Source organism: Balaenoptera borealis (assembly GCF_965194805.1).
Source record: "Balaenoptera borealis genome assembly, chromosome: 3".
Lineage (NCBI taxonomy): Eukaryota > Metazoa > Chordata > Mammalia > Artiodactyla > Balaenopteridae > Balaenoptera > Balaenoptera borealis.
Genome location: NC_138866.1, coordinates 117,183,102 through 117,210,197, shown reverse-complemented (window position 1 = coordinate 117,210,197; position 27,096 = coordinate 117,183,102). Strand labels below are relative to the sequence as shown.

General features: G+C 37.9%; 1 protein-coding gene and 1 long non-coding RNA gene across 3 annotated transcripts in view; one reads left to right on the top strand and one right to left on the bottom strand.

The window, feature by feature from the left end:
* GLCE (glucuronic acid epimerase) overlaps positions 1 to 27,096 on the bottom strand; it is a 129,157-nt gene that overhangs the window by 17,621 nt on the left and 84,440 nt on the right. For both annotated transcript variants that reach the window (XM_082383323.1, XM_082383324.1), the window contains exon 2: positions 404 to 999. In XM_082383323.1, the coding sequence (XP_082239449.1) occupies positions 404 to 986 (583 nt within the window). In that variant the 5' untranslated portion in view covers positions 987 to 999. The remainder of the gene's footprint in view (positions 1 to 403; positions 1,000 to 27,096) is intronic.
* The window catches only part of LOC309624873, a 45,730-nt gene continuing 22,856 nt past the window's right edge, over positions 4,223 to 27,096 (top strand). The window contains exon 1 of the long non-coding RNA XR_014242187.1: positions 4,223 to 13,801. This is a non-coding gene — a long non-coding RNA (uncharacterized lncRNA). The remainder of the gene's footprint in view (positions 13,802 to 27,096) is intronic.

Below are 27,096 nucleotides of genomic sequence, written 5' to 3'. Positions count from 1 at the left end.
GCTAATCTGGTAATAAGACTTGGTACATTGATGGGTCCACTGGATGGTCTGTCTCCCTTTCTCATCTCCTCTCATAGGATATGATAATAACCGTACAGGATAATAACTGTATATTTTAATGCAAAATTTCTGGAGATGCTGTGCCTTGACTTTACTGATGATAATTTTAGTTTCTGGGGCAGGTTAATGGCATAATCCTATTTAATCAGGTATGATCTTACTGTAGCCCTTAAATCACACCATCTAGAAAGTTCAGGTTTAACCTGTTCCTCCCTGTTAAGTCAGAGTGATGAAAGGTCTCTTGATAGTAAGCTATGTAAGTCCTTGCTATATAATTAACACAGTCTCTTATTCCTCAACACAATCAGGACAGAAAAACGCAGTGGAGTAGATGGATACCAACCTTCAACCCCACTTATGCACTTGACTCTGTCTCGGACTTCCACATTGTAGCCTTCAAAGGACATAAATACACCATCAGGGTGATAAGGGGCTCTCTGTGCATAGACTTTGGAATAGCTATGAGAGAATTCAAACCGATCATAGCCATCGTACTGAACCACCTTTCCGTAAACGTCAAAATATTTCTCTACCCAGGTGAATGGAAGAAAGACTTCATTCCCCTCTCGTCTCCCTTTAATTGTGTGTTCATCATTTATGAGACAGTCAATTTCTTCATATTTGAGCCCTAACACCTTGCTTCCCCCATTGCTATTGAAGCCCCCAACAACAGGGGGCGCTTTCTGCTGTTCCTGAGGGAATGCCTCCTCAGAGTGCTTGGCCATGTGGTTCACATCGTTGTTGCTCTCAGACGCTGCTGCTCTTTTTTCTAACGCATCCACTCTGAAGCCACTACTCGAGTGCCGTGGAAACTGGATCGCTTTGTCGCTGGAACACTTATTCCACAAAAGTACTGTGACCAAAGTGAAGAGTGCGCAGATGACAATCAAAGTCTTATAGTTGACCCGAGCTGCCAAGCAACGCATATTCAGACCATACCTATGGAGGCAAGAAGAAAAATTCACACAAAGATGTACTTACTGACATTTTATAGGGTAAGATTTACTTTTTTATACTGAACCACCACATTAGGGCAATTTTATTAACTGCATGTAATCTGATCAGATTTAAAATTGCTAACTCAAACTTTTCAGCAGAGACAAAGAAAAGGCAAGAGGTGCTTCCCCCTCTTAAAATGCTCAGTTAGCACGATCCTCTAAAGAAAAGATTCCCAATCTTTCTCTGTTTGTCGCTCCCTGGGATTCTTAATAATTTTTACATGAAGCCCCTAGGTCAAAAAAAAAACCTATTACTTCCATTTGTGAAGTAGTTGGGCTCAAACAACTTAATACATATTTTTGTCCTAACAACTGAGTAGCTGTTTGAAAAAAATATAACAGGTCATGTCAAGGTCAACACTGACATCCATGTTGCCAAATCCAACAATGAATTTTTAGTGCTCATCCTATGTTACTTCTCAGCAGCATAAAATAGTAAACGATTCTTTCCTTCCTGAAACACTTTCTTCCCAGGACTTCCAGGGCACCATTCTTTCTTGGTTCTCCTTATACCCCAACTGGATGCTCCTCCTAGTCATCTTTGATCATTCCTTCTCATCTCTCTGAACCTTAACGTTGAAATGCCTTAGGGTCCCAGTCCTCAGACCTCTTCCGTATCTCTATTCACTCCCAGGTGATCTCACCCAATCTCATGGCTTTAAATACAATTTATATGTTGACTTTTCCCAAAATTCTATCTCCAGGCCAGACCTTTCTTCAGAACTGCAGGCACATATACCTATGTGCCAATCCAAGAATCAATAACTGACATCTTTATTTGAAGGTCAAATGGACTTCTGAAACATAACATTCAAAATTTAATCCCTAATCCTTCCCTTCAATCTGTTCCTCCTTTACCGCTCAGACCAGAAATATTGACTCCTTTCTTGTTCACCCCATATCCAACCAGTCAGGAAATCCTGTTGTCCCTACCTTCAAATTATACCCAGAATCTAATCACTTTTCACCAACTACACAAGTTACCAACACATCAGAGCCACTGCCATATTTCACCTGGAATATTACAGTGATGTCTAACCTGCTCTCCCTGCTTTTACCCTTGCTCTACTATTCTACCCCAAAGTCTATTCTCAACATAGCAGTCAGAATGATGCTTTTAAATATAAGCCAGATCCTGTCTTTCCAGTCATGATGGGAGAAGAATTTGATGCTGTTGTCCCTACTGGCCATGTGGTGTACCAACCAGTTGTGATTGTACTGTAGGTAGTCCTGGAATGCTAGCTGCTGGGGTGGGAAACATGGAAAATTATGGGTTAGTTATATGTGCAACGTATGGAATATCTCTGCCCACTGAGAGTAAAGAGAGTAGGCTTACTGCTGTTTGCTACAGTAGCTCTGTAATTTATTTTATGGTGTAAATCCAAAACTACTTATTTTATGGTTGTAATCCTTCTTCCCCCTTTTCCTCTCAATAAACCCTTCTGGCAGCAATGAGATTAAAAAAAATCAAACCGTAAAACGAAAACGTTTAATGAAAAATTACACAATGATTTTCTGTTTTTCAAGAAAGCTGATGGTGTTTTTCAATTAAAAGCTCATTTCTTTTAATTCCAAGAGGAGGTAAACCCTGAGTCCTTGCATGTCTGAAAGCAACTTTATTCTGCTCTCACCTTTGATTAATAGTTTGGCAGGATATAGAATCCTTGGACTGCATATTATTTTCTTTCTAAATGCTGTAGGCAATGTTTTACTTTCTTAAAGCATTATGGGCTACTGATGAGAGGTTTGACTTCAGTCTGATACTTGCCATTTTGTACATGACTTCCCTCTGGATCTTGTGTTTACCCTAGGAATTCTGCAGTTTCGCGAGAATGTGTTACAGTATGATATGTGATTCACTACTTCAGCACTTGGTGTGCCCTTTCAACCTGAAACCTTGTGTTCTCTTATTCTTGTTTAATGGATGTAGTATCTTCTTGCAGCTCTGAGTATGTTAGAGTTCTGTTTTTGTAAAGTTCTCTCTGATTATCTCTGTTTTCTTTAGTGGTCATTTTTCTGGTTATATTAGTCTCTTTCATGGTGTTAGCTTTCTTCACACGCCTGTGATCTTTGTTTACTCATTCATCTTTAGGCTTGAATGACTCATTAGCCAACACAGATTTCCTCTGTTATTGTGAAGATGGCCTGATTTTTAGCTAGATTGTTCTCCTGAGAGGGGCTCTGTGTGGGTTGGGTACAGGCGGAGTGACAGTGTTCCTTTAGGGTGTGTGGGTGGGTAGCCAGCAGGCCCTCTAAATACCAGAATGAAGATGACTTTTTCTTTTGTCCTGGGGACATAACTCGTACTCTAGAAGCCTTCGCTTTTCCCAATTTCTCTAAAGAAAATCTGGCTGGTGTTCTGGCTGGGGTTCACGCCAGCTATCTATAGTTCAAGTGCAGGGGTGAGAGAGATAAGGGGAAGGAAGGAGAGGGTACAGCCATGCCTTCTAGTACAGGAACAGAGATCCGGAAATCTGTTTAATTATCACCCTATGGTAATCTTCCTATTTATTGTTATTGGCTTCTTCATTTCTTATTTCTATATATTTTATTTCAGTGGGGCATCAGGAGGGAAGGTAGGCAAAGATATGGGTCTGGTACAACTTGGAAATCATACACAGATTGTAAGAGCTGGAATCCAATAATATATTTTATCATCTGCATTATTACTATGAGAAAATGTGTTGAACACTAAAAAAAAAAAAGTGTGGTAAAAGCAAACCTTCAGAAGTCATATATTTATAAGTTGAGGATTTCCTTATATAGTGGCATGGGCAAATTGATAATACTAAGTGATGTTCTTTGTTTTAATTTTATTTATTTATTTTTATTTTTGGCTGCGTTGGGTCTTTGTTGCTGCGCGCGGGCTTTTCTCTAGTTGCGGTGAGCAGAGGCTACTCTTCATTGCGGTGCGTGGGCTTCTCATTGGGTGGCTTCTCTTGTTGCAGAGCATGGGCTCTAGGCGTGCAGGCTTCAGTACTTGTGGCGCTCGGGCTCAGTAGTTGTGGCTCACGGGCTCTAGAGCGTAGGCTCAGTAGTTGTGGCGCACGGGCTTAGTTGCTCCGCGGCATGTGGGATCTTCCCGGACCAGGGCTCGAACCCGTGTTCCCTGCATTGGCAGGCGGATTCTTAACCACTGCGCCACCAAGGAAGCCCCTAAGTGATGTTTAAACAAACAAATAAAGCCCTCCGTTAAAAACATTTATGTGCCAACATTTGAATCATCCATCAGCTATACTAACATTTAGACCAGTTAAAACAGAAATATAAAGCTTTTGTCCCCCCTTTGAGACGTGCCCTTCCTCCATGACCCAAAAGAGAGTAAACCTGCTTATGGAACTAGTAGGCTACCATTATGATGAGGCATGTGATGGGAAAATAAAGAAAAGTCAAAATTAAAAACTTTCAATAACCTTTATGTCCAGATTTTGTTATCTGATACCATTCCTTACTAAAAGCAATCGGAAAAAAAAATAATAAAAGCAATCAGGGCTTCTTAGAGAAATCAGTCTGAAAGGTCCCTTTCCCCATTAAGTCAAAGCTGTGAGAATTATGACTGACGTTGACTGAAACACACTGAATCAATAAAGATCCATGAGTCTATAATGATATTCAAAAAAGGAGATAGCCAGAAAAAATACTTAAATCATCTTCTGACGAAAATTGGTAACTAAATGAAAGAATTTATTTATCTATCTTTGCCGGAGAACACACCAATAGCCCCAGATGACAAAGAATTCTATTTTACAGAAAAAAGGTGGCTAATAATGTGGAAGAAAAAAATTAAAATCAGAAAATTAGTATTATGCAATTCCTCATGAAATTACTAATTTAGGCAAGTGTTATATTCAGGCATATGTTTGATAGGGATTTAGTGATTCATACTGTGCAAAGTAACACCAAATACATTATTTCCTAGTCACAAGGAGAAAAAGGTGAAACTCTACAATGAAGGGATCAGTCAGCACCCTAATTCAGTGGTCAAATTCAGTCTCATTAATGATGACTCATGCAGATGTTGTGTCTCTTGATGAGTTAAAATAAAAAGTACATAACCTATTGTATATCCCAGCCAAAGATGTTTAACTTGGATCTCTCTGGCCCTACGATTTAATTTCTAGTTAACAGGAAATACAAGGGAAAGAGGAACAAGTTAAGTGCAGATGCAACCAGTACATCAAGAAGGTGAGACATCCTGCAGGAGAGTTGGCCCCATCTCCTTAATAAATTAGTGGTATGAAAAGAAAAAGGAGACTCGGTTAGACTTTTTGAAAAGAGGCTTAAGAAATATAACAACCAGATGTGAGACTTGGTCCTAAGCTGGGAAATCTGACTATGGACTTGGTAAGAAGGAAAGATGGAAGGACATATGGAGGTTGTTAACTGAAAAAAGGAGGTTACAGAACAGCACATATAGTATGATTTTCTAATTTTCCATGAATATGTTTAATGTGTTTTTAGACCATAAAAAAAGAAAATTAAGAAGGTCAAAGTCACTTTTGTTAAAATATTTAAAGAAAGAAATATAAATTTTTAGTTAAAATTCTTAGTTTTCAAAATAGGCACTGACATTTTTTGGAGGGGAGGATGGAGAGAAAGAAAACTCTGAGTATTGACATGCAGTACAAACTACCAAACAGGCTTATCTAAAGGTAAGTACATTAATTTTATTATGTTTCTCATATTATACAAAACTGACTATAGAAACTTTCAAATTTCAAAAAGTAAATTACATTGACATTTTGCTAAGTATAAATGATAGTAACTTTAAAAGCTAAAACCAGGGTTTTCTGCTGAGTGGTGATAAGCTTCCTACTCATTTTAAATCTTTTGCTACATCCATGAACTAGATTAACTTTTCAAGTTAAAGTAAAAAAAAAAAAAAGTAAATAAATAAATTCAAAAACCTTGAAAGCTCATGTATTGCTGATCCTAAAGATTTATTTCATTAGAAACATAATCCAATAAAATTTAGTTTTAGTAACTTTAGAGATCTACAACAGAAATAACATTCAGTAAACATCATAAAGAAACTGTGGAATAAGTTCTTTGCACAAACAGTTAAAAATTAAGTAAAGCAAAATATAACTTAGTTTTCCTTTGGGAGAGCAAACTGTTCTCTTCTAAAATGATGTGCAATTCAAAGAAATTTTCCTGATACCTTACTTTTCAAATTCATTTTCCTGAATAATTCAGTAAACGTTAAAACTGTGGATATCACCATGAGTTTTTAAAATATGAAGGTCATATTTCAGTTAAGAACAACCTTCAAATAAATTTGTAATAGATTTCAGTGAAAGAAATTATTGGCTTTTTCTTTCCTCTGAATAATGTAGACCAATGCCTGCTTGCCCATTATTTTCTCTTTTTTATTTATGTATCTAACAATTTATATTCTTATAATCCTTCGGTAGCAACTAAATAGAAGGAATAGTAGTTGCTCAATAGAAAAGCAAACTGACTGGTTCAATCAGTATCTATTCGGCAGCTAACATGTGGCAGGTAAGGCACAATCCCTGTCCCTAAAGGCCAGATTGGTAGGAAACATGGGCATAAGAAACAATAACGCAATGATACACAAACTGTAAAAAAAAAAAAAAAAAAGTTATGTAGAATGTGTTATGAAACACAGTAACGTTTTAAGTGAAAGCTTCCAGGTGGAATGAGTAGACTTACAGTCAAGCATGCTCCGAAATCAGGGTGTTTGCATTTGCCATTCCCTCTGCTTGGCAACCTGTTTCCCCAGTATCCACTTGGCTTGCTCCCTTACTTCTTCAGGTCACTGCTTAAGGGTCAGTTTATTAGAGAGGCCCTCTCTGACCACCCTATCCTAAATAGCAGCTCTCACCCCATCATTCTCTAGGTCCTTACTTGGCTTTATTTTTCTTCATAGCATTTATCACTACTTGATATTATACATATTCGGATTATAAGCCCTCTCCAATCCACTAGAATGTAAGTTCCACAAGGGTTGCGATTTTGCTTCTCCTGGTCATTGCGGCATCCCCAATGCCTAGAAATGTGCCTGGTTCAAGTAGGCATTCAATAAATATTTAATGAATGAACACTGTTAAGCATGCAATTTTAAAAAATAACAGACATTTGAAATAGACAATTTTGTTTCCTTCCCCATACTTGGGTATTCTGAAATCATAATCCAAATAAAAATGAACATAACTGACATAACAGAATATGGATTGTGATGCTGTATATTGGCCAACTCTTTAAAACAGATTTATAATTTAAGTACTGCTGTTAGTAATGTTCCATCTGTTTACTGCTTGATAGACCAAGATTTAAATTACACAGTCAAATGTTTAAGTATTCTGTGATAGCTCCAACTCAAAGGAGAACTGCCTAATACTTTTGGTGGTCAGGACTCTTCCAGTAATGCAAGCAAGTAGTATTCCCTAGCAACTACTGAAAATAAAGGACAAAATGAAAAGGTAATTCTGCTAGTCCATTAAAAAAAAAAAAACAAAGTTAAAATAATCTTTGATACAAGTGGCTCACAATGCTTCAAATGAGATTATATTCCTAGGCAAACATCCCAAAGAAACTGAACAGGGGGTTTATAGTATATTATATTATTCACATTTTACAGATGAAGAGACTAAGGTATAATAGCCCACAAGGGATTCATTAAAACAGAGGACAAGGACAAAGCCAAGATAGCTGAGAATTTAAGATTAAAAATTATATTTCTATTTTACAGATGATGAAACTGAGGCTCTGTGATGTTAAGTAATTTACCCTAGGTCATGTGATTATTTGATGGTTCACTAGAGATTTGAACTCCAAACCCTGTGCTCTGACGTTCACAGGGTATCTTTGAGCTGATATATATTTTATTTCAGAAGCTGAATACCACCCTTTCCCAGGAGATACTCTAATTTATAGCAGGTTACCAGATTGTGAATTGAACTCAGACATTAACAGATCTTATTCTAGATAAAGCTGAATTGTGACCTTGAATCAACAGTTTACATAGGTAGAGTACAATTTTAGAAAACATTACCTAGTTATTTTAACAGCGTATTAGCATTTCTAAATGAAGCTACTGTTATTTTTGAATTTTCTTCAAATCTAACAGTATAATTACAAACCATGTTACTATCAGAAAAGAATAGAAAGGGAAGTCATAATTATGATATTTATGTATACATAGCCCAGCAAAGCTACCTGGTCTGCAGGTGGATTAGAATAATTAAGCTCTTGAAAATAGGATTCCCATTGGCCCTACAAATCTAGCAACAGCTTACAAATTCATTACAACACTTCATTTTGCCAATAATCATAATGATGTTCTGGGATAGCTTGTTGAAGCAAAACCTTTCTCCAGAGATAAAAATGGAGCTTAATAACAGTTTCATCAGTCCATGTTAATTTGAGGCTTTGAAAATAATGTACTGGTGTCCTAAAAACCCCACAGTGGCAGTATTTATAAGAGTAACTAACATTAGTATAAGGACTAATTACTAAACTAAAATTAGTAACTAACATTAATTCAGGTATAAGAAAGTAGAAATCTTAAGATAAAAATTTTTTATTCCATGATTGCATTTTTATTAGCTGTGGTGGGGGGGGGCGGGGGGAGGGAAGAAAAGAGAAACAAAGAAAAACCCGGAATATAAATGCTTTAACTTTTTTTTTCTACTTAGCTTAATTTCTGATAAGAACATAGAATCTTTGATATAGATTATTTGTAATAACTCTCAGAATGAAAATTACCCAAGACATCAAAGCTCAAATTTATCTGCTTGGTTACTCAACACAAATCTGCTTAGAAGCAACTTAAACCAATACTTCTGCTTTCCATTCTCTTATAAACATTTCCATTGTCATGAAAGGAAAAAACAAAACAAAAACGAAAAACTTCAAACTATAGAGATAAAGGAGAACCATGTATACAGCAGCAATTAACACATTATAAATCAACTATACTTCAATAAAAAAATTTTTTAAAAGGAGAACCATCTAATGAAGAATATGTTAATTGTATAAATAAAAACTCAAAATAGAACTCAGGAGTTAGGGGAAGGTATACTTGTGGTTCTGTCTGTGCTCTATTTGCAAGGAGACCTGAGACCACCTGGTGTCTTCTGTTAGCCCAGAGTGTAGAAGTGCACATTTTTTTTCCAATTTTTTTTCTTGGGTGGTAAAATGCAAGTAACATAAAATTTACTACCTTAACCATTTTTAAGTGTACAGTTACATGGTATTAAATACATTCACAATGCTGTGTGGCCATCACTACCATTCATCACCATAACTCTTCCCATCTTGTAAAACTGAAACTCATACCCATTAAACAATAACATTTCCCTATTCCTCTCTCCCCACCAGCCCCTGGCAACCACACTTTCTGCATCTATGATTTTGACTAGTCTAAGTATCTCATATAAGTGGAATCATATAGTATTTGTCTTTTTGTGACTGACCTATTTCACTTAGCATAATGAACCCAAGTTTCATCCATGTTGTAGCATATGTCAAATTTCCTTCCTTTTTAAGGCCGAATAATATTTCATTATAGGTATATACCACATTTCGCTTATTCATTCATCAGTTGATGGGTACTTGGGTTGCTGCTGTGAATAATGCTACTATGAACATGGGTGTACAAATATCTTTTTGAGACCCTGTTTTCAATTCTTTTGGACATAAATCCCAAAATGGAATTGCTGGATCATATGGAAAGTCCATTTTTAAGTTTTTCAGGAATCTCCATACTGTTTTCCACAGAGATTGTAACATATTAACATCCTCACCAAAAGTGCACAGGGTTCCAATTTCTCCACATCCTCGCAAACACTTGTTATTTTTTATTTTATTTTTTTAAATAAAACCATCCTAATGTGTGTGAGTATCTCATTGTAGTTTTGATTTGATTTGCATTTCCCTAATGATTAGTGATGTTGGGCATCTTTTCATGTGCTTATTGGCTATTTGTATATCTTCTTTGAAGAAATGTTTTTTCAAGTCCCTTGCCCATCTTTGGCTTTTTTTTTTTAATCCGGGCTGCGCCGGCATGCAAGATTCTAATTCCCCGACCAGGGATCAGACCCACACCCCCTGCAGTGGAAGCCAGCGCAGAGCCTTAGCCACCAGGGACCACCAGGGAAGTCCCCCATTTTCGATTTTTTTTTTTTTTTATTGTTGAGTTTTAGTAGTTCTCTATATATTCTGGATTTTAATCCCTTATCAGATACATGATTTGCAAATATTTTCTCCTATTCACCTCAGCAGTCTACTGTCTTGTAAACTCATTTTCCATGTCTTAATCCAAAGACTCCACAATTTTTTAAATTTCCAAGCATAAAAACCAATTTCTAAAATTTCCTTGTTATTGAAATAACCTGTGATATCAAGAGTATGCTTTTGCCTCGTATTGAGTGCTACCTTCCTCTCTTTTAGTGGCTGCAATGTGTTACTCTGATTCCATCCCTGGGTACTTCATATAAACTAGTAGCTGATTCCACAGCTTGACAAAAGTAGGGTTTGATTTTTCAGCAAGAATACTTTATGGTAGAGGTGTGAACTTTCATCAGGAAATATATGTCTGGTAGTCTCTTTTTTTTTTTTTTCTGTTAGGATTAATCTGTATGTTCAGGTGTTGTCAGCCTGATCTAGTCATTATAAAGTTCTGCATTAGCAATCCATCAAATGGTTTTAGCAACCACTGAAAATTCTTTCATTAGGGGGGCTGCAAAATGGTGATATTATAATTCTATTGGCCTTTCTTAATGTAGTAGCTGAAATATTTCTGTTAAAGAAAATCTTGCCCTTAGCAGCTATTTGGTTATCCCTATACAGTTTGTACAGGAAAGCCAGAATTAATGCTTGAATCTTTCCTTTACCAATTTTTGAAATAATGAATTGACTCCCTAATAACCTCCAAAAATAAACAATGACTTTTTAAAGGTAACATCTGAATTCATTAGTTTTAAACATACTTGATATGTTTCAATCCACCACAGTTACTACTACTTTTTTTTTTTTAATGCTATTCTTGTCTGCTTACATTCTTTTTATTTATGTATGTATGTATGTATGTATGGCTTTGTTGGGTCCTCGTTTCTGTGCGAGGGCTTTCTCTAGTTGTGGCAAGCGGGGGCCACTCTTCATCGCGGTGCGGGGCCCACTCTTCATCGCGGTGCGCGGGCCTCTCACCATCGCGGCCTCTCGCCGCCGAGCACAGGCTCCAGACGCGCAGGCTCAGTAGTTGTGGCACACGGGCAGAGTTGCTCCGCGGCATGTGGGATCCTCCCAGACCAGGGCTCGAACCCGCGTCCCCTGCATTGGCAGGCAGACTCTCAACCACTGTGCCACCAGGGAAGCCCCCCACAGTTACTACTTCTTGATGCTCAAATTATCCCATCTTTAGCCAGTGCAAATCTCTTCAAGTTGATTCCTAAGTCCTTTTGACACAACCCAAGTAGTTTCTGAGAGCTTCCTTCTATGAAAAGGTATCCCAGGTTCATCACGCACACTTTCTACCAAAGACCTGAAACAGCCATTCTTCAAAGAGCTCTAGTTGCTTTCAGTGGGAATATCTAGGTTATTTCTAATAGAAATTTCTTGACATTTCTATATTTCAGGTATATGAACGTGCCTCTTCTATGTTTAAGTGCTGGTGTACTATTTTTAGATATTTTAGTGGTGACTAGAGGTGGGTTTAGAAGGAGTCAGATGCATATATCCAGACTGCTATCTGAATCAGTTTGGATTAGGTTCTGCTGCTAGTAACAGATACCAGAAACAAACCCTTATATGTTCCACCCATTGATATTTTTCACTTATGCTAAAGAAACCCAGAATTAGGCAGTCTAGAGCTAATATACAGCTACATGGTCAAGGACCTAGGCACTTTCTATCTTTCTACATCACACTATGGCCCAAGAAAGTTATTGAAGCTTCAGCCGTCATGTCTGTGTTGCAGTCCAGAAAGAAGAGGAAAGACAGAAGGGCAAACGAGCACATCTCTCAGTAGAATGTCTTATCCAGATCCACTGTAGTAGGTACTCCATAAATATTAAATTGGAATGTGCGTTAGTCACGCGGGAGGTCTGTATCTAGTCACAGTGTTTATAGCCATGTACATTTTCAAACTAACCTAGTCTTCCCATAGTCCAGAGTTTGTGCTGAAAATCATTACCAGCACTCCATGAGTAGGTCAACTCTGCTATCTTCATCTATCTCAAACCTTCAGGAGACATATTTAGGTTAGCAACAACAAGTCACATTTGAGTGATAAAGGAAGTTATTCTTTTTTTGAGGGTGTAGGGGAAAGATTACAGGGAAAGGAAATATTTAGAGTGTCTTACCATCTGCCAGGTGCTATACATACTTTCAGTTACTGAAATCAAACCCTAAGAAGGAGCTCTTCTTATCACTACCATACAGTTGAGGAAACAGTGCCGAAGAAAATTTAACTCTGCTGAAGAAAAATTGTTAGCAACCACATAATGGGATTTAAACCTAGATTTATCTGGCTTCCAAGTGTAGGTTCTTTATATCAGACCACAACAGCATATTATCTGGCTCCAAATCACTATTTATTTTCTCACCAACTAGATAAGAGCAGAATGAGTTGCCCTTGGTTTGTGCAGACATTTTAAACTACTAGCATTATGCAGCAGCTTCTGAAACTAAAATTTGTTTCTGAAAAGAGCTCCCAAATGTATTCAGCTTAATTCTCTCTAGCACTGAAAGCAATAATATAAAGAACTAGGATAGGAATGTTTTTTAAAGAGCAGAGAGCAGCTTTGTATCCAGAAAAGCTGAACAGCTACAGCGTAGCTAAAATGGTCTTTCAAGTATTATACAGTACTTAACTAAAAAAGCTCTCTGCTTCTTCTAAGCAAGTGTCAAACTAAGCATATGCTATGTAAATATATCAGTTCAGAAAGGAATCCCAGGCTTCTTCAGCTGTGTAAGATTTCTCCCCTCATTAAGAAAGCCAAGAGAAAGAAAACCTAATGATGTGTTTACTCTTCATGGCTCATGCATAGGAGGACTTTACAGCACAAATTGGTATAACTATCCTAAGAGGTTCTACAGAATAGCTGCTGATAATAAGTTTTTATCAAGATTGGTGCAATCCTGCAAAACAGGAATGACAGAAGGGGAAAGGTTCATCAAGTTGCTTGCTTACAGTAATTTTAAACAATCATAGGGCATAAAGATAAGAGCCTTGGCCATGCAGAAGAAGCTGTATGTGGAAGAAATCAGTGCCCAAGCTGATTTTCAAATATGAGTAATTACTGGGCTGACGGTTGACACAGAAGTAGTAGAATGCAGTTTTGAGCTACTGCACAAAGCAATGCAGAAAGCATCACATTGGAAAAAATGATTGGAGAATGTGCTAACCGGAATCATGTGAGAACAATCTGTCAGGTTGTTAGACTATATGGTGAAATTCTATTTGCTAGTCAACTTAATGTTTTTCTAACGTTTATGATAAAAAGAAAAATCTAATATACCAGCCCGCTGACATTGTATAATCTTTTGCAATTAAAAGAAAAAACATGGTAAGGTTAGCTCCCACGTTTTAAATTCTCGTAATAAATAACAGAATAGCTGGGCAGGAGACAAGGAAAGGGGGACCTTTATAAAAAGGCAAGGAGAACATACAAACTACTATATATAAAATAAATAAACAACAAAGTCCTTCTGTACAGCACAGGGAAATATATTCAATATCCTGTAATAAACCATAATGGAAAAGAATCTATACATATGTATAAGTGAATCACCTTGCTGTACACCAGAAACACAACACTGTAAATCAACTATACTTCAATTTAAAAGGGGGGGGGGCAGGGAAAGCAAGAGACTAGCAGTTTTGAGTCTTATTAATATAATCACATTTGATTCTCATTAACTACAAAGTGAGTATTATCTCCATTTTCCAGAAGGAAACCGTAAGGAGTCAAATGTTGACTCAACCACCATTGCCAGTTGCTTCACTTCTGTGAATCACAGTTTACTCACCAGTAAAATACCACTAGTACTATATACCTCATAGGTACCTCATATGGTGATCTTTAGGACTAAATGAGATAATGTATATACTTAAAAATGTGGAAATGTTAGCCCCATTTTTCTTGTAGAGATGTTACTAATTTGCTCAAAGTCACAAAGTGTTAGAAGTCTAATAAGAGAGAAAACTGGAGATTGAAACCAGATTAAATGACTAGAACCCCATTTTTAAACTCTTAGTCCAGTGTTTGCCATTACACTAATTTTCATTGTACTCCACTTTGTATTATTTATCTTTCTACTACTACAGCATGCTAAATTAAACAACAAAAAAAGTATGTCCCAAATGTCACATACTACCCTCCAAATTTTCATTGAAAATAGTCAACAAGTTTCTTCATTCCTAATTTCTAATGGAGGGCTCATATTTTAGATTATTTAAGACTAAGGAATCCATGAACTAGTCACTGAACAGAATGCCATGTCCTCAAGATAATGCCATATTAACCCAGATATTCTAAAACTAAACAGGTTATAAACATGAATGTATAGCAGTTTATTCACAATAATCCCAAACTGGAAACAAACCAAATGTTCATCAACTGAGGACTGGGCAAATAAACTGTGGTTCATCTATACAATGGAATACAACTCAGCAATAAACTGAAACCTGATATCGGCAGCAACATGGATGAACCTTAAAAGCATTTGCTAAGAGTAAGAAGCCAGACACAAAAGGTTACTTAATATGATTCAATTTATATGACGTTCTGGAAAAAAAAGTTATAGGGATAAAAGATCAGTAGTGGCAGAAAGGGAATGACTATAAAGGGGCATGAGGGACTTTTGGGGGGTAATGGAAATGTTTAAATTCCATTTTGATTTTGATTGCTATATATACATGAGTATATACATCTGTCAACTCATCTAACTGTACACTTTAAAAGGGGTGCATTTTAGGGACTTCCCTGGTGGTCCAGTGGGTAAGACTCTGCGCTCCCAATGCAGGGAGCCCAGGTTCGACCCCTGGTCTGGGAAGATCCCACATGCCGCGGAGCAGCTAGGCCCGTGAGCCACAATTACTGAGCCTGCGCGTCTGGAGGCTGTGCTCCGCAACAAGAGAGGCCGCGATAGTGAGAGGCCCGCGCACCGCGATGAAGAGTGGCCCCCGCTTGCCGCAACTGGAGAAAGCCCTCGCACAGAAACGAAGACCCAACACAGTCATAAATAAATAAATAAAAATTAAAAAAAAAAAAGGGGTGCATTTTAGGGACTTCCCTGGTGGTCCAGTGGGTAAGACTCTGCGCTCCCAATGCAGGGGGCCCGGGTTTGACCCCTGGTCAGGGAACGAGATCCCACATGCATGCTGCAACTGAGAGTCCACACACCGCATGCTGCAACTAAGAAGCATGTGGAGCAGCCACAGATAAATAAATAAATAAATAAATAAATAAATAAATATTTTAAAGGGGTGCATTTTATTGTATGTAAATTATACCTCAATAAATCTGACTTTTAAAACAACTTGTAAAATTAGTCAAGAATAAATGCATTGGGCTTCCCTGGTGGCGCAGTGGTTGAGAATCTGCCTGCCAATGCAGGGGACACGGGTTCGAGCCCTGATCTGGGAAGATCCCACATGCCGCTGAGCAACTAGGCCCGTGAGCCACAACTACTGAGCCTGCGCGTCTGGAGCCTGTGCTCCGCAACAAGAGAGGCCGCAATAATGAAAGGCCCGCGCACCGCGATGAAGAGTGGCCCCCACTTGCCGCAACTGGAGAAAGCCCTCGCACAGAAACGAAGACCCAACACAGCCATAAATAAATAAATAAATAAATAAATAAAAAAGAATAAATGCATTGCCATTGGTCTTTTGAGCAATAAATGTTATGAAAATATAGAAGAAACTAATAAAATAGGTCAAATAAGCAAAAAGAGATAGTATATTTTGGAAAAATTCTGAAATTTTGAGCCTGATAGGCCTAAATTTGAATACTGGTAAGCTAGACAATGCTGGACTAGTTAGGTAAGCTTTCCAAATCTCAATTTTCTCATCTGTAAAGCTGAGATAATACCTTCTACTTCATAAAGTAGTTGTAAGATTAATTGAACAATTTGGTTCCTACCACATAGTAGGCAAACAACGGAAAATGTCTATGGATGAAGTGGTATTTCTCTTTTTAAGTCAATAAAGAGTAATCTTCATCTATCTGTATCAGTCCATTTAATCAACACATATTTGTTAAATATCTATTATATGGTATATTAACATTTTCTCAAATAAGCAATCTCAAAAAAAGAGAAGTACATGTGTCCCCTGAAAAGAACAACTTTCTCTAAGCTTCTGTAATTTTTATCATCTCAGAAAAGTTGATAAGAACAGCAATCAAGAAACAGTACAGGGCTACCCTGTTGGCGCAGTGGCTGTGAATCCGCCTGCCAATGCAGGGGACATGGGTTCGAGCCCTGGTCCGGGAAGATCCCACATGCTGCAGAGCAACTAAGCCCGTGCGCCACAACTACTGAGCCTGCGCTCTAGAGCCCACGAGCCACAACTACTGAAGCCCACGTACCACAACTACTGAAGCCCACGCGCCTAGAGCCCGTGCTCTGCAACTAGAGAAGCCACCGCAACGAGAAACCCACGCACTGCAACGAGGAGTGGCCCCTGTTCTCCAAAACTGGAGAAGGCCCACGCGCGCAGCAACGAAGACCCAGTGCAGCTATAAATGAAAGAATGAATGAATGAATGAAACAATACAATCTGCCTTTCCACAGAATGATATATTGGTAAGGAACATAAATTTTATCAGCAATAAATGTGAATTAAATAAGATTTAAGCTAAGATTTCCCAGATATACAATTTTCTAAGCAAATAGGAAGGTTACCAAATTAAATTAACTTCAGCACCGTAGGAACTTTCATTTAACTCGTACTTAAGACCTTTCTGCATGCTAAGCAAGGGGTATAGATACATTGTGGGTTTTAAAATTTGAGATGAATGTGAATTACACAGAAATTCCACTTACCTAAATAAATAAGGTGATTGAAGTAGAAATAAAATGTATAGAAAATAGAATTTTTTAATGTGTAGAAATACATTTCTATACATTTACTAAGGGTTGAAACTAAGTTTTCAGTGACATTTAAATAAACAGTCTCAGATCTTGGCACTAGAATTATTTACAAAGGTGAAACTTGAATTATAAATATTTGGCAAAGATAAAATTGTATCTTCTGTTTTTCTTCCCAAATCAAAATCTTTTCCTCCACATATGTAGGTGTATATCATGTATACTTCATATATATATACATACATTGTTCCTGCAACAAGCCCCATCATATAGCCCATACACTGCTTCATATTTTTAAAAAATTGCTCCTTTAAAACAGAATTTAAAGTATTATCCCACATCTCATAAGCTTTAGGTTTCAAAATGTGGCAAGTATTGATTAAGGAATAAGAAATTAAGATGACACACAAATCTTCCCGTCTCTATAAAGTCGAAAACAAAGCAGCTATGGCCTCCAAACAATCCAATAGGAATCTGGGTTATAAATCGAGCTTCTCTGTGACGCACATTTATAATAAGGATAGAGAGCATTCTTTTTTGTTAGTGCTAAAACTCCATCTCTAGGAAGCAGAGTGAATTTAAAAAGAAGCTTAACATTATACACTAAATTTGAAGACATGGCACCAATGTTTTCTACCTCTTTACTATCGCCTGGAGAAAGGAAGGGGAAGGGTGTTCAAGCAAGTTACTGATGTCTATTTCTTGACTGAAAACTAAATTCTTCTAGCAGTTTCTTGGTGTAAATTTACAGTCTGAATGCAAAAATCAAACAAAGGGACTTTGTTTATAAACTAAAAACAAACATAAAGTCCGTGAAACTTTTATTTCTCATTCTCCACTTTAGTCATAAGAAGTAACTACAGAGGTCATAGGAATTTGGTGGTTTCAAGATTTTTGGGGGTCATATGGAATCTTTTACATGTTTTTCATATATTTTAGAAACTAAAACTCTTGGAGGTTATAGAGTACCCTAAAGTTAAATATGCCCAACTTGAACATAGGGAACTCCTTTTCTATAAGGAACCCCTTAAGGTGACTCATCAAATTCTAAGCCAGTATAACTTCCTTCAGCCTTTCCAGGAAAATGAGAGATTACCCTAAAATACCTAAATATGGATATTCTACAATATTTAATAATGCCAAATAAATTATTTCTTTACATTATTAAGAAATTATTACTCATTTGTATATTCTCTGCCTCATTCCTTACTGTCTGCTCTGCCTCCCCAAATAGTACATCCTCTACTCAAACAGAAACACTAACAATTAGTCTATGATTTTAGACTAACCTAAAGCTTTTAACTCTCTCGGGATGAATTTTATATGCCCTCGCTGTTGCGTTTATATCAGAAAATAAACTCCTTAAGGAGAGAAACCATGTGTAAATGGATTTTTTTCCCCCTCCTGAAGTGCCTAGGACAATACTGGATTTTTGTTTTTTGGTTTTTTTCTTTCCATATAATGGTCTAATTATTCTTGGAATACATTTGAATACATTTCTATGGATATAATTCCCACCCCAAATTCTACTTTGCTAGCCTAAACATGGAGTTATTTTTTCCCTGTAAGGAGAAGTAGCTAGTTTGGGAAGTGCAAAGGATCCCAAGCTCTGCAACAATTAAAAACATTTAGAGAGCAATGCTTCAATTTTTTTTTGTTAAGTATTTGAAATCTTTAAGACAAATGGCAGAATAAGATACAAGTACAGCAATTTCTATTTTCACTACAAATAAACCTAGGAGGAAGGAAGGAAAATGGGCACATGAGTGTACACATATACACACACACACAAAGAGGATTTATGTAGTTACACAAATCCCATTGTACCAAGTGACAAATCAAGATCTGTTTTCCTGGAAAAACATTTTGTAATATAACATAATATTATGTATTTCATTTAAGGTGCTGTTACCTAGAAGTATCACTGATTATTTAGAATATAATATTACAGCTGGATCAGTCCAGAGCTGCTAATGACTATATTCAACCATATTCTACCAGACTGAAACTATTGTCTTGACCCATCAACATACTAGCTACATACAGGAAGTTGTCCTCTAGCTTAAATAATTAGAAATACATTATTTTCCTGCAAATAAAAGGAAACTATGATCACTCAGACAATATTCTGTTTTACTCCATCCAAAGGTGTATATGAAAAAATGAAACACATATATATCCTAAATGGGAAAAGCTCATAAGCATATATAAAGATATATATCATAAATGGGTGTTGAATTCTGTCAAATGCTTTTTCTGCATCTACTGAGATGATATGATTTTTGTCCTCTACTTTGTTAATGTGTCATTTAGGCCAGTGTTTCCTTATTGACGTTCTGTCTGGATGAGCTATCTACTGATGTAAGTGGGGTGTTATAGTCCCCTACTATTGCCTTACTGTCAATTTCTCCCTTTTGGTTTGTTAATAATTGCTTTATATATTTTGGTGCTCCTATGTTAGGTGCCTTCTTTATGGATTGTTCCCTTTATCATTATATTATGCCCATCTTTGTCTCCTGTTACCTTTTATGGCTTGAAGTCTATGGTGTTTGATATGAGTATGGCTACATTCACTTTCTTTTGCCTGCCATTTACTTACAGTATCACCTTCCATCCCTTCACTTTGAACCTGTGTTTGTATTTAGAACTGAGATGAGTCTCCTGGAGGCAGCATCTAGTTGGACCTTGTTTTTGAATCCATTCAGCCAGTCTAGGTCTTTTGATTGGAGCATTTAAGTTCATTTAAATTTAAAGTAATTACTGATAGATATATATGTACTTATCGCCATTTTGTAAATTGTTTTGGGGTTGTTTCTGTAGTTCTTTTTGTTCTTTTCTTCTTCTTTTGTTCTCTTCCCTTGTTATTTGATGACTCTCTTTAGTATTATATTTGGATTCTTTTCTATTTTTTTTTTTGTGTGTGTATCTATCATAGATTTTTGGTGTTTGGTTACCATGAGGTTTATATATAGCTATCTATGTGATTATTTTAGTTGCTAATCTCTTAAATTCAAAGGTATTTAGACAACTCTGCATTTTTACTCCCCTCCCCGCCCAATTATTATTTTTGACATATTTTACATCTCTTTGTTTTGTGTATCCTTAACTACTTATTGCAGATATACATTTACTACTTTTGTCTTTTAACCTTCCTACTAGCTTTGTATGTGGTTGATTTATTATCTTCACCATGTATTTGCTTTTACTGATGAGCTTTTACCTTTCAACTTTCTAGTTGTGGCCTTTTCTTTTTTGCTTAGAGAAGCCCCTTTAACATTTCTTGTAAAGTTGGTTTGGTGGTGCTGAACTCTTTTAGCTTTTGCTTTGTCTGTAAAATTTCTCATCTCTCCAGTAAATGTGAATGAAAGCCTCCTTGGGTAGAGTATTCTTGGCTGTAGGATTTTCCCTTTCATCACTTTAAATATATTGTGCCACTCCTTCTGGTCTGTAGAGTTTCTGCTGAAAAGTCAGCTGATAGCCTTATAGGAGTTCCCTTGTACAAGACTTGTTTTTTCCTTGCTGCTTTTAATATTCTCTCTTTAATTTTTACCATTTAAATTATAATGTGTCTTGGTGTGGTCCTCTTTAGGTTGATCCTGTTTGGATCAACTCTGTGCTTCCTAGGCATGGATGTCTGTTTCCTTTTCCAGGTTAGGGAAGTTTTCAGCTATTATGTCTTTATATTCTCTGTCCCTTTTTCTCTCTCTTCTTGTGGGACCCCTCTAATGCAAATGTTAGTACATTTGATGTTATTTCAGAGGTCTCTTAAACTCTCATTTCTTTTTACTCTTTTTCTGTTCAGCTTCAGTGATTTCCACTACTCCTTCTTCCAGTTTGCTGACCTGTTCCTCTGCATCATTTAATCTACTGTTGATTCCTTCTAATGTAATTTTTATTTCAGTTATTGTGTTCTTCATCCTCCTCTTTATATCTTCTAACTCTTTGTTAAAAACTTCTAACTCCTCACTCTGTTCGTACATTCTTCTCCTGTGTTTATTGGTCATCTTTATGATCATTACCTTGAATTCTTCATTGGGTACCCTGCCTATCTCCACTTCACTCAGTTCTTCTGGGGTTTTATCTTGTTCCTTCATTTGGAACATGTTCCTCTGTTGCCTCATTTTGCCTAATTTTCTGTTTTTATTTCTATGTATCTGGTAGGTTGGTTATGTTTCCCAATCTTGGAGAAGTGGTCTTTTTAGGAGATGTCCTATGCATCCCAGCAGCATACTCCCCTCTGGTCACCAGGGCTATATGCTCTAGGCGTGCCCCCTATGTGGGCTACGTGGGTCCTTCTGTTGTAATGGGCTGACTACTGTGGGCAGTCTGGTATGCATGGCTGGCCCCTGGTCTGGTTGGCTGCCAGGTCCTGCCTTGAACAGAGGCTGCTGGCTGTTGGTTGGCAGGGCTGGGTCACAAGGAGGCTGTTTTCCAGGGTGCCCGAGGGTCAGTGCTGGCTCACTGGTAGGCAGAGCCAGGTCCCTGGGTGGGTGGTTGCAGATTCCAGGGTGTCTCAAAGCTCATGCTGGCCTGCTGGTGAGTGAGGCTGGATCTTGGGCCGGTTGGTCCAAGGTATCTCAGAGCTGGTGTCTGACTACTGGTAGGCAGGGCTGCGGCCTGGGTGTTCCTGGGCTACTGCCAGCTCGTTGGTGAGTGGAGCAGGGCCCTAGGGTTCCCAACACTGGTGTCAGTTTGCTTGTGGGTGGAGCTGTATCCTTGAGCTGCTGGCTAAGGGGCCCAAGGTGTCCCAAAGCTGGAGTTGGCCTGCTGGTGGGCAGGGCTGGGACCTAGGAGGTCTCTCAGAGTTGGTGCCGGCCTCCTGATGTGTTGGCAGGGTTCTGACAAGGCAGACTATAGGGCAGTGGTCCCGGGGCCAGTGTCAGCCTGCTGGTGGGCAGAGCTGGGGTCCAGGAGATCCCAGGGCTGGTGCCTGCCCACCAGTGGGTGAACCTGGGTCTTGGGGATAGTGCCGGCCCACTGGTCAGCAGAGCTGGGTCCTAGGGTCTCTGGCTGCAGGGCCCAGGGGTCCCAAAGCTGGTGCTGGACTGCTGGTGGATGGGGCCAGTTCCTGACACAGCTGGCTATGGGGTCCGGGGTGTCCTGAAGCTTGTGTTGGCCTGCTAGTGAGGGGGGCTGGATCCTGGAGCAGCTGGCTGAGGGGGCCAAAGTATCTCAGAGCTGGTGTTGGCCTACTGGTAGATAGGCTGGGTCCTGCCACAGCAGGCTTCAGTGGTCCTGGGGCTGGTATCTACCCACTGGTGGGCAGGGCCAAGGCCAAGGGGGTTCTGGGGCTATGCCTGTCCACTGGTGGGCAGAGCTGGGTCCTGGGGTCTCTGGCTGCAGGGCTTTGGGGGTTCTGGGTCTACTGCCTGTGCACTGGTCTGTGGGGCCAGGTCCTGGGCCCTCTGGTGTACAGGGCCATGTCAGGGGCAGCTCTGGGCTCAGGGGATCTTAAGGCAGCCTGCCTGCTGGTGGGCGTGGCTGTGCTCAGCTAGTTGCTTGGCTTGAGGTGTCCCAGTACTGGTACCTACAGGCTGGTGAGCAGGGATGGGGCTAGGTCTTGAGCCTAATAAGTTAGAGAGAGGATTACAAAATGGTGCTCATTAGCACCAGTGTCCCTATGGTAGAACAAGCTTCCAAAAATGGCAGCCACCAGTGTCTATGTCCTTAGGATGAGCTCCAGCTGCCTCCTGCCTCTGTGGGAAACTCTCCAAGATCAGCACGTGGGTCTGACCCAGGCTCCTTTAAAATTACTTCTGCCTTGGGTCCGGGAGTGTGTGAGATCTTTGTGTACACTCTTTAAGAGTGGAGTCTCTACTTCCCACAGCCCTCTGGGTCTCCTGAGAGGTCCATGTTGGGATCCCCAGGCCTGGGTTCCTGTACCAGGAAGATGAGCCCTCAGACCATTTGGCTTTGAAGGCCAGTGGGCCTTGCTTTTCTTTTTTTCCTGCCATTTTCTGAGTATTTTTTATGATTCCATTTTCTCTACCACTGACTTATCAGCCATACCTCTTTTTTTCTTCCACTTACATTGTAAATACCACAATATATTGTTATTCTTGATTTAAACAATTATCTTTAAGAAAAAAATTTCTTAAATGAGGGGGAAGAGGCTTTTACATCCACCTACATGTTTACTCTTTACAGGGCTCCTCATTTCTTTTCATAGATGTAAATTTCCATTTGATATCATTTTCTTTCTTCCTGAAGAACTACTTTTAACATTTCTTACGGTGCAGGTGTGTTGGTGACAAATTCTCTAAGCTTTGTTTATCCCCAAAAGTCTTTATTTTGCCTTCATTTTGGGAAAATCTTTTTTGTCAGATACAGAGTTCTAGGATGAGTGGGGTTTTTTGTTTGTTTTTTAAATTTTTATTTCCAGCACGTTAAGGATGCCACTTCTGGCATGTTTCGTTTCTGACAAGAAGCCTGCAGTAATTTTTATATATTTGCTTGTCTGTTATTTAAGGTGATTCCCCACCCCCCACCCTTGACTGTTTTTAAGGATTTTTTCAAGATTTTTGTCATTAGTTTCAACAATTTTTGTGCCTGGTTCTTCTGCTTAGAGATTTGTGAACTTCTACAATCTTTGGGTTTATAGTTTTCAACAAACTTGGTAAATATTTGCCCATTACTTCTTGAAATAGTCTTTCTGTCTCCCTATCTCCTTCTGAAACTTGTTACACTTACGTTAAACTGCTTGATACTGTCCCATAGCTCATTGGTACTGTCAGTTTTCTTCTTTTCTTTTTCCCCCAAGTATTTTTTTCTCTTGGTGTTTCATTTTAGATAATTGCTATTGCTATGTCTTTGGGTTTTAACTAATCCTGTTCTCCTGCAGTCTGCTGTATTTTTCATTTCAGATATTGTATTTTTCATCTCTAGAAGTTCTATTTGGGTTTCTCTTTTTAAAAATAACTTCCATGTCTCTTCTTGGCATGTTCATGTTTCCCTCTACCTTCCTGAACATATGGAGTATACTTATAATTGCTGCTTTAATACCCTTGCCTGCTAATTCAATCATATGTGTCATTTCTTTCTCTCTTCTTATTGGTTGATTTTGTCCCAGTTATGGGTCATACTTTCCTGCTTCTTTGCATGTCTGGTAAATTTTTTAGGATAAAGACATTATTTTGTATTGTTGGGTATTGGATATTTTTTTCAGATTTGTTATGGATATATTTATCTTTTGTGCTTCACTATATGGATATGTAGCATATTTTTAAAAAGCAGAAAACAGTATTTATAGCAAAAATGAATGAACCAATGAATCTGTGCAATTTATTTAATTATTTATTTACCCTCAACAAATTTTTAAGTGTACAGCACTGTTAACTACAAGCTTAATGTTGTACAGGTGATCTCTAGAACTTTTTCATCTTTCATAACTGAAATTTATACTCATTGAACAGCAACTCCCTATTTCCTCTTCCCTCCTGCCCCTGGCAACCACTATTCTACTTTCTGCTTCTATGAGTTTGACTATTTTAGATACCTCACACAAGTGGAATCATGCAGTATTTGTCCTTCTGTGACTGGCTTATTTCACTTAGCATAACGTCCTCAAGGTTCTCCCATGTTGTTGCATGACAGAATTCCTTCTTTTTTGAGGCTAAGTAACATCCCACTGTACGTATATACCACCATTTTCTTTATTCATTCATCTACTGATGAACATTTGGGTTGCTTCCACCTCTTGGCTATTGAATAATGCTTCAATTAACATAGAAGTGTAAACATCTCTTCAAGATCCTGATTTCAATGATTTTGGATAAATACCCAGAAATGGGATTGCATTACATGGTATGGATTTTTTTGCATTCTTTTAAGTGTTTTTGAGCTTTGTCCTGTGTGTAGTTAAGTTACTTGGATATGGTTTGATCATTTCAAGGCTTACTTTTAAACTTTGTTAGGTAGGGCCAGAGTAGCTTCTAGTCTAGGGCAATACCCTTACAACTTTACCCAATGCCTGTCTATTAGGAGGTCTTTCCACTCTGGCTGGTAGGGCCACCTTACTCTCTGTAATCTCTGAGGATTCTTCTTCCTACTCTTTCCAGTGGTTCTTTTCCTGGTGTTTCGTAGTTATTTCACATGTATGCACAGATTGATATTTAGCCAAAGACTTGAAGGGGCCCTCTATAGGTCTCTGGAACTCTACATTTCTGCAGGCCTCTCCTTTAACTTTCTTGCCACATAGCTGAACCCCAAACTCAATCCTATGAGACTCCTGGGCTGTTAAGGTTCCCTCTCTCTGCACTGTGGCTTGGAAACACTGTAGGATCACCTCATTTCTCTTCTCTCAGAGATCATTATCCTGGATTGACTTTTACCTAATATCTGAAAAACAACAACTAGGAAAGGAGAAGTAAAATTGAGAAGTCAGTTCTTACCACTAATAAGTTTCATTTAATTATTATGCCATTGTTTTGCTGCAACTTAAAAAGCTTCACTTCATTTGTAGCTGACTTCACAGGGGCAAGTGTTAATTACTCAACTACCTCATAAAATATAGTTCTTCTAAAGAGTACATTTAACTCAAGCATGACTGAAAAGGATAATCTTCCATGGAAATGTAAATTTTTCTTTGTCTCTTCTTGTGCTATAAACAACATGAAAACTTTGGCCATCACTCCAAATATACTTTTAATTTTTTAAATATTAAACTTTTAAAATAAGCTTTTAATCACAATGTAATACATACAATGTAATACACATTGATTAATTTTCATAAAGTGAATGCACCCATGTAACCATATCCAGATCAAGAAATATACTATAAGAACACAAGGTTGGTTTAATACTCGGAATTCAAATTAACAGAAAAAAGAGAGAAAAACCATATCATCTCAATAGATTTTATCAAATAGAAGCATTTAATAAGATTTATCCAGTGATGAATTTATTAAATATTTATAGCAAACTATCAGTAGAACAGAACTTCCTTAACCAGCTACAGAGAAGATTGCCTCGTGTTATTCCCCTGTCAAAACCCTTCTTCCTAAAGTAACAACTCTCCTGTCTTCTAACACAATAAATCATTTTTTCCTGTTTTTAAACTTTATATAACTGGAATGATATAAAATGTATACTCTTGTGACTGGGTTTTTCCACGGATCATTAGGTCCCTGAGATTCATCCACATAGTTGTGTACTGCAATACTTCATTTCTTCTCATTGTTGTATAGTATTCCATTGTACAAATGTACCACTATTTAGTTATCCAGTTTGTTGTTGTTGAACACCTAGACTATTTCCAGCTTTTGGCTACGTGACTACTGTTCTCTGAACACTCTTATACATGTGTTTTAGTGAACATATATTAGCATTTCTACTGGGTATACACCTACGAGTGAAATTGTAAGGTCATGTGGTTTTGAGTATGAGTAAGTTAAGCTTTAGTAAAAAAACAATTTTTAAAGGTATTAACCAGAGTGGTTAAAGCAATTTATATTCCCACCAATTCTGGAAAATGTGTTGCAGATGCAACATAATCTCACCAACATTTGGTATCGTCAGTCTTTTAATCAGGTATATGTAATGCAAATTGCAAATACCCTTTCCCACTCTGTGGCTTGCCTTTTCATTCTTAATGGTGTCTTTTAATGAACAGACTTTCTTAATTTTAATGCAGTTCAATGTATAATTTTTTCCTTTTATTGTTAACGCTATATGTATTCAGTTTAAGATTCTTTGCCTACTACAGGGTCACAAAGATAAGGTTTTCTTCCAGAAGCTTTATTGTTTTACTTTGCATATCTATAATTTATCTTTTGAGTCTTTATATGATTTGAGGTCAAGATTCATCTTTTTTTCCCCCACATGGGTATCTAATTGACCTAGTACAATTTATTGAAAAGAATGTCCCTTTCTCTCTGCACTGCAATGTTATCTTTGATATATATCAAGTCACTATATATCTGTGCATCCGTTGGCTCCATTTTGTTTCATTGGCTTATTTGTCTTTTCTCGTGCCAGAACC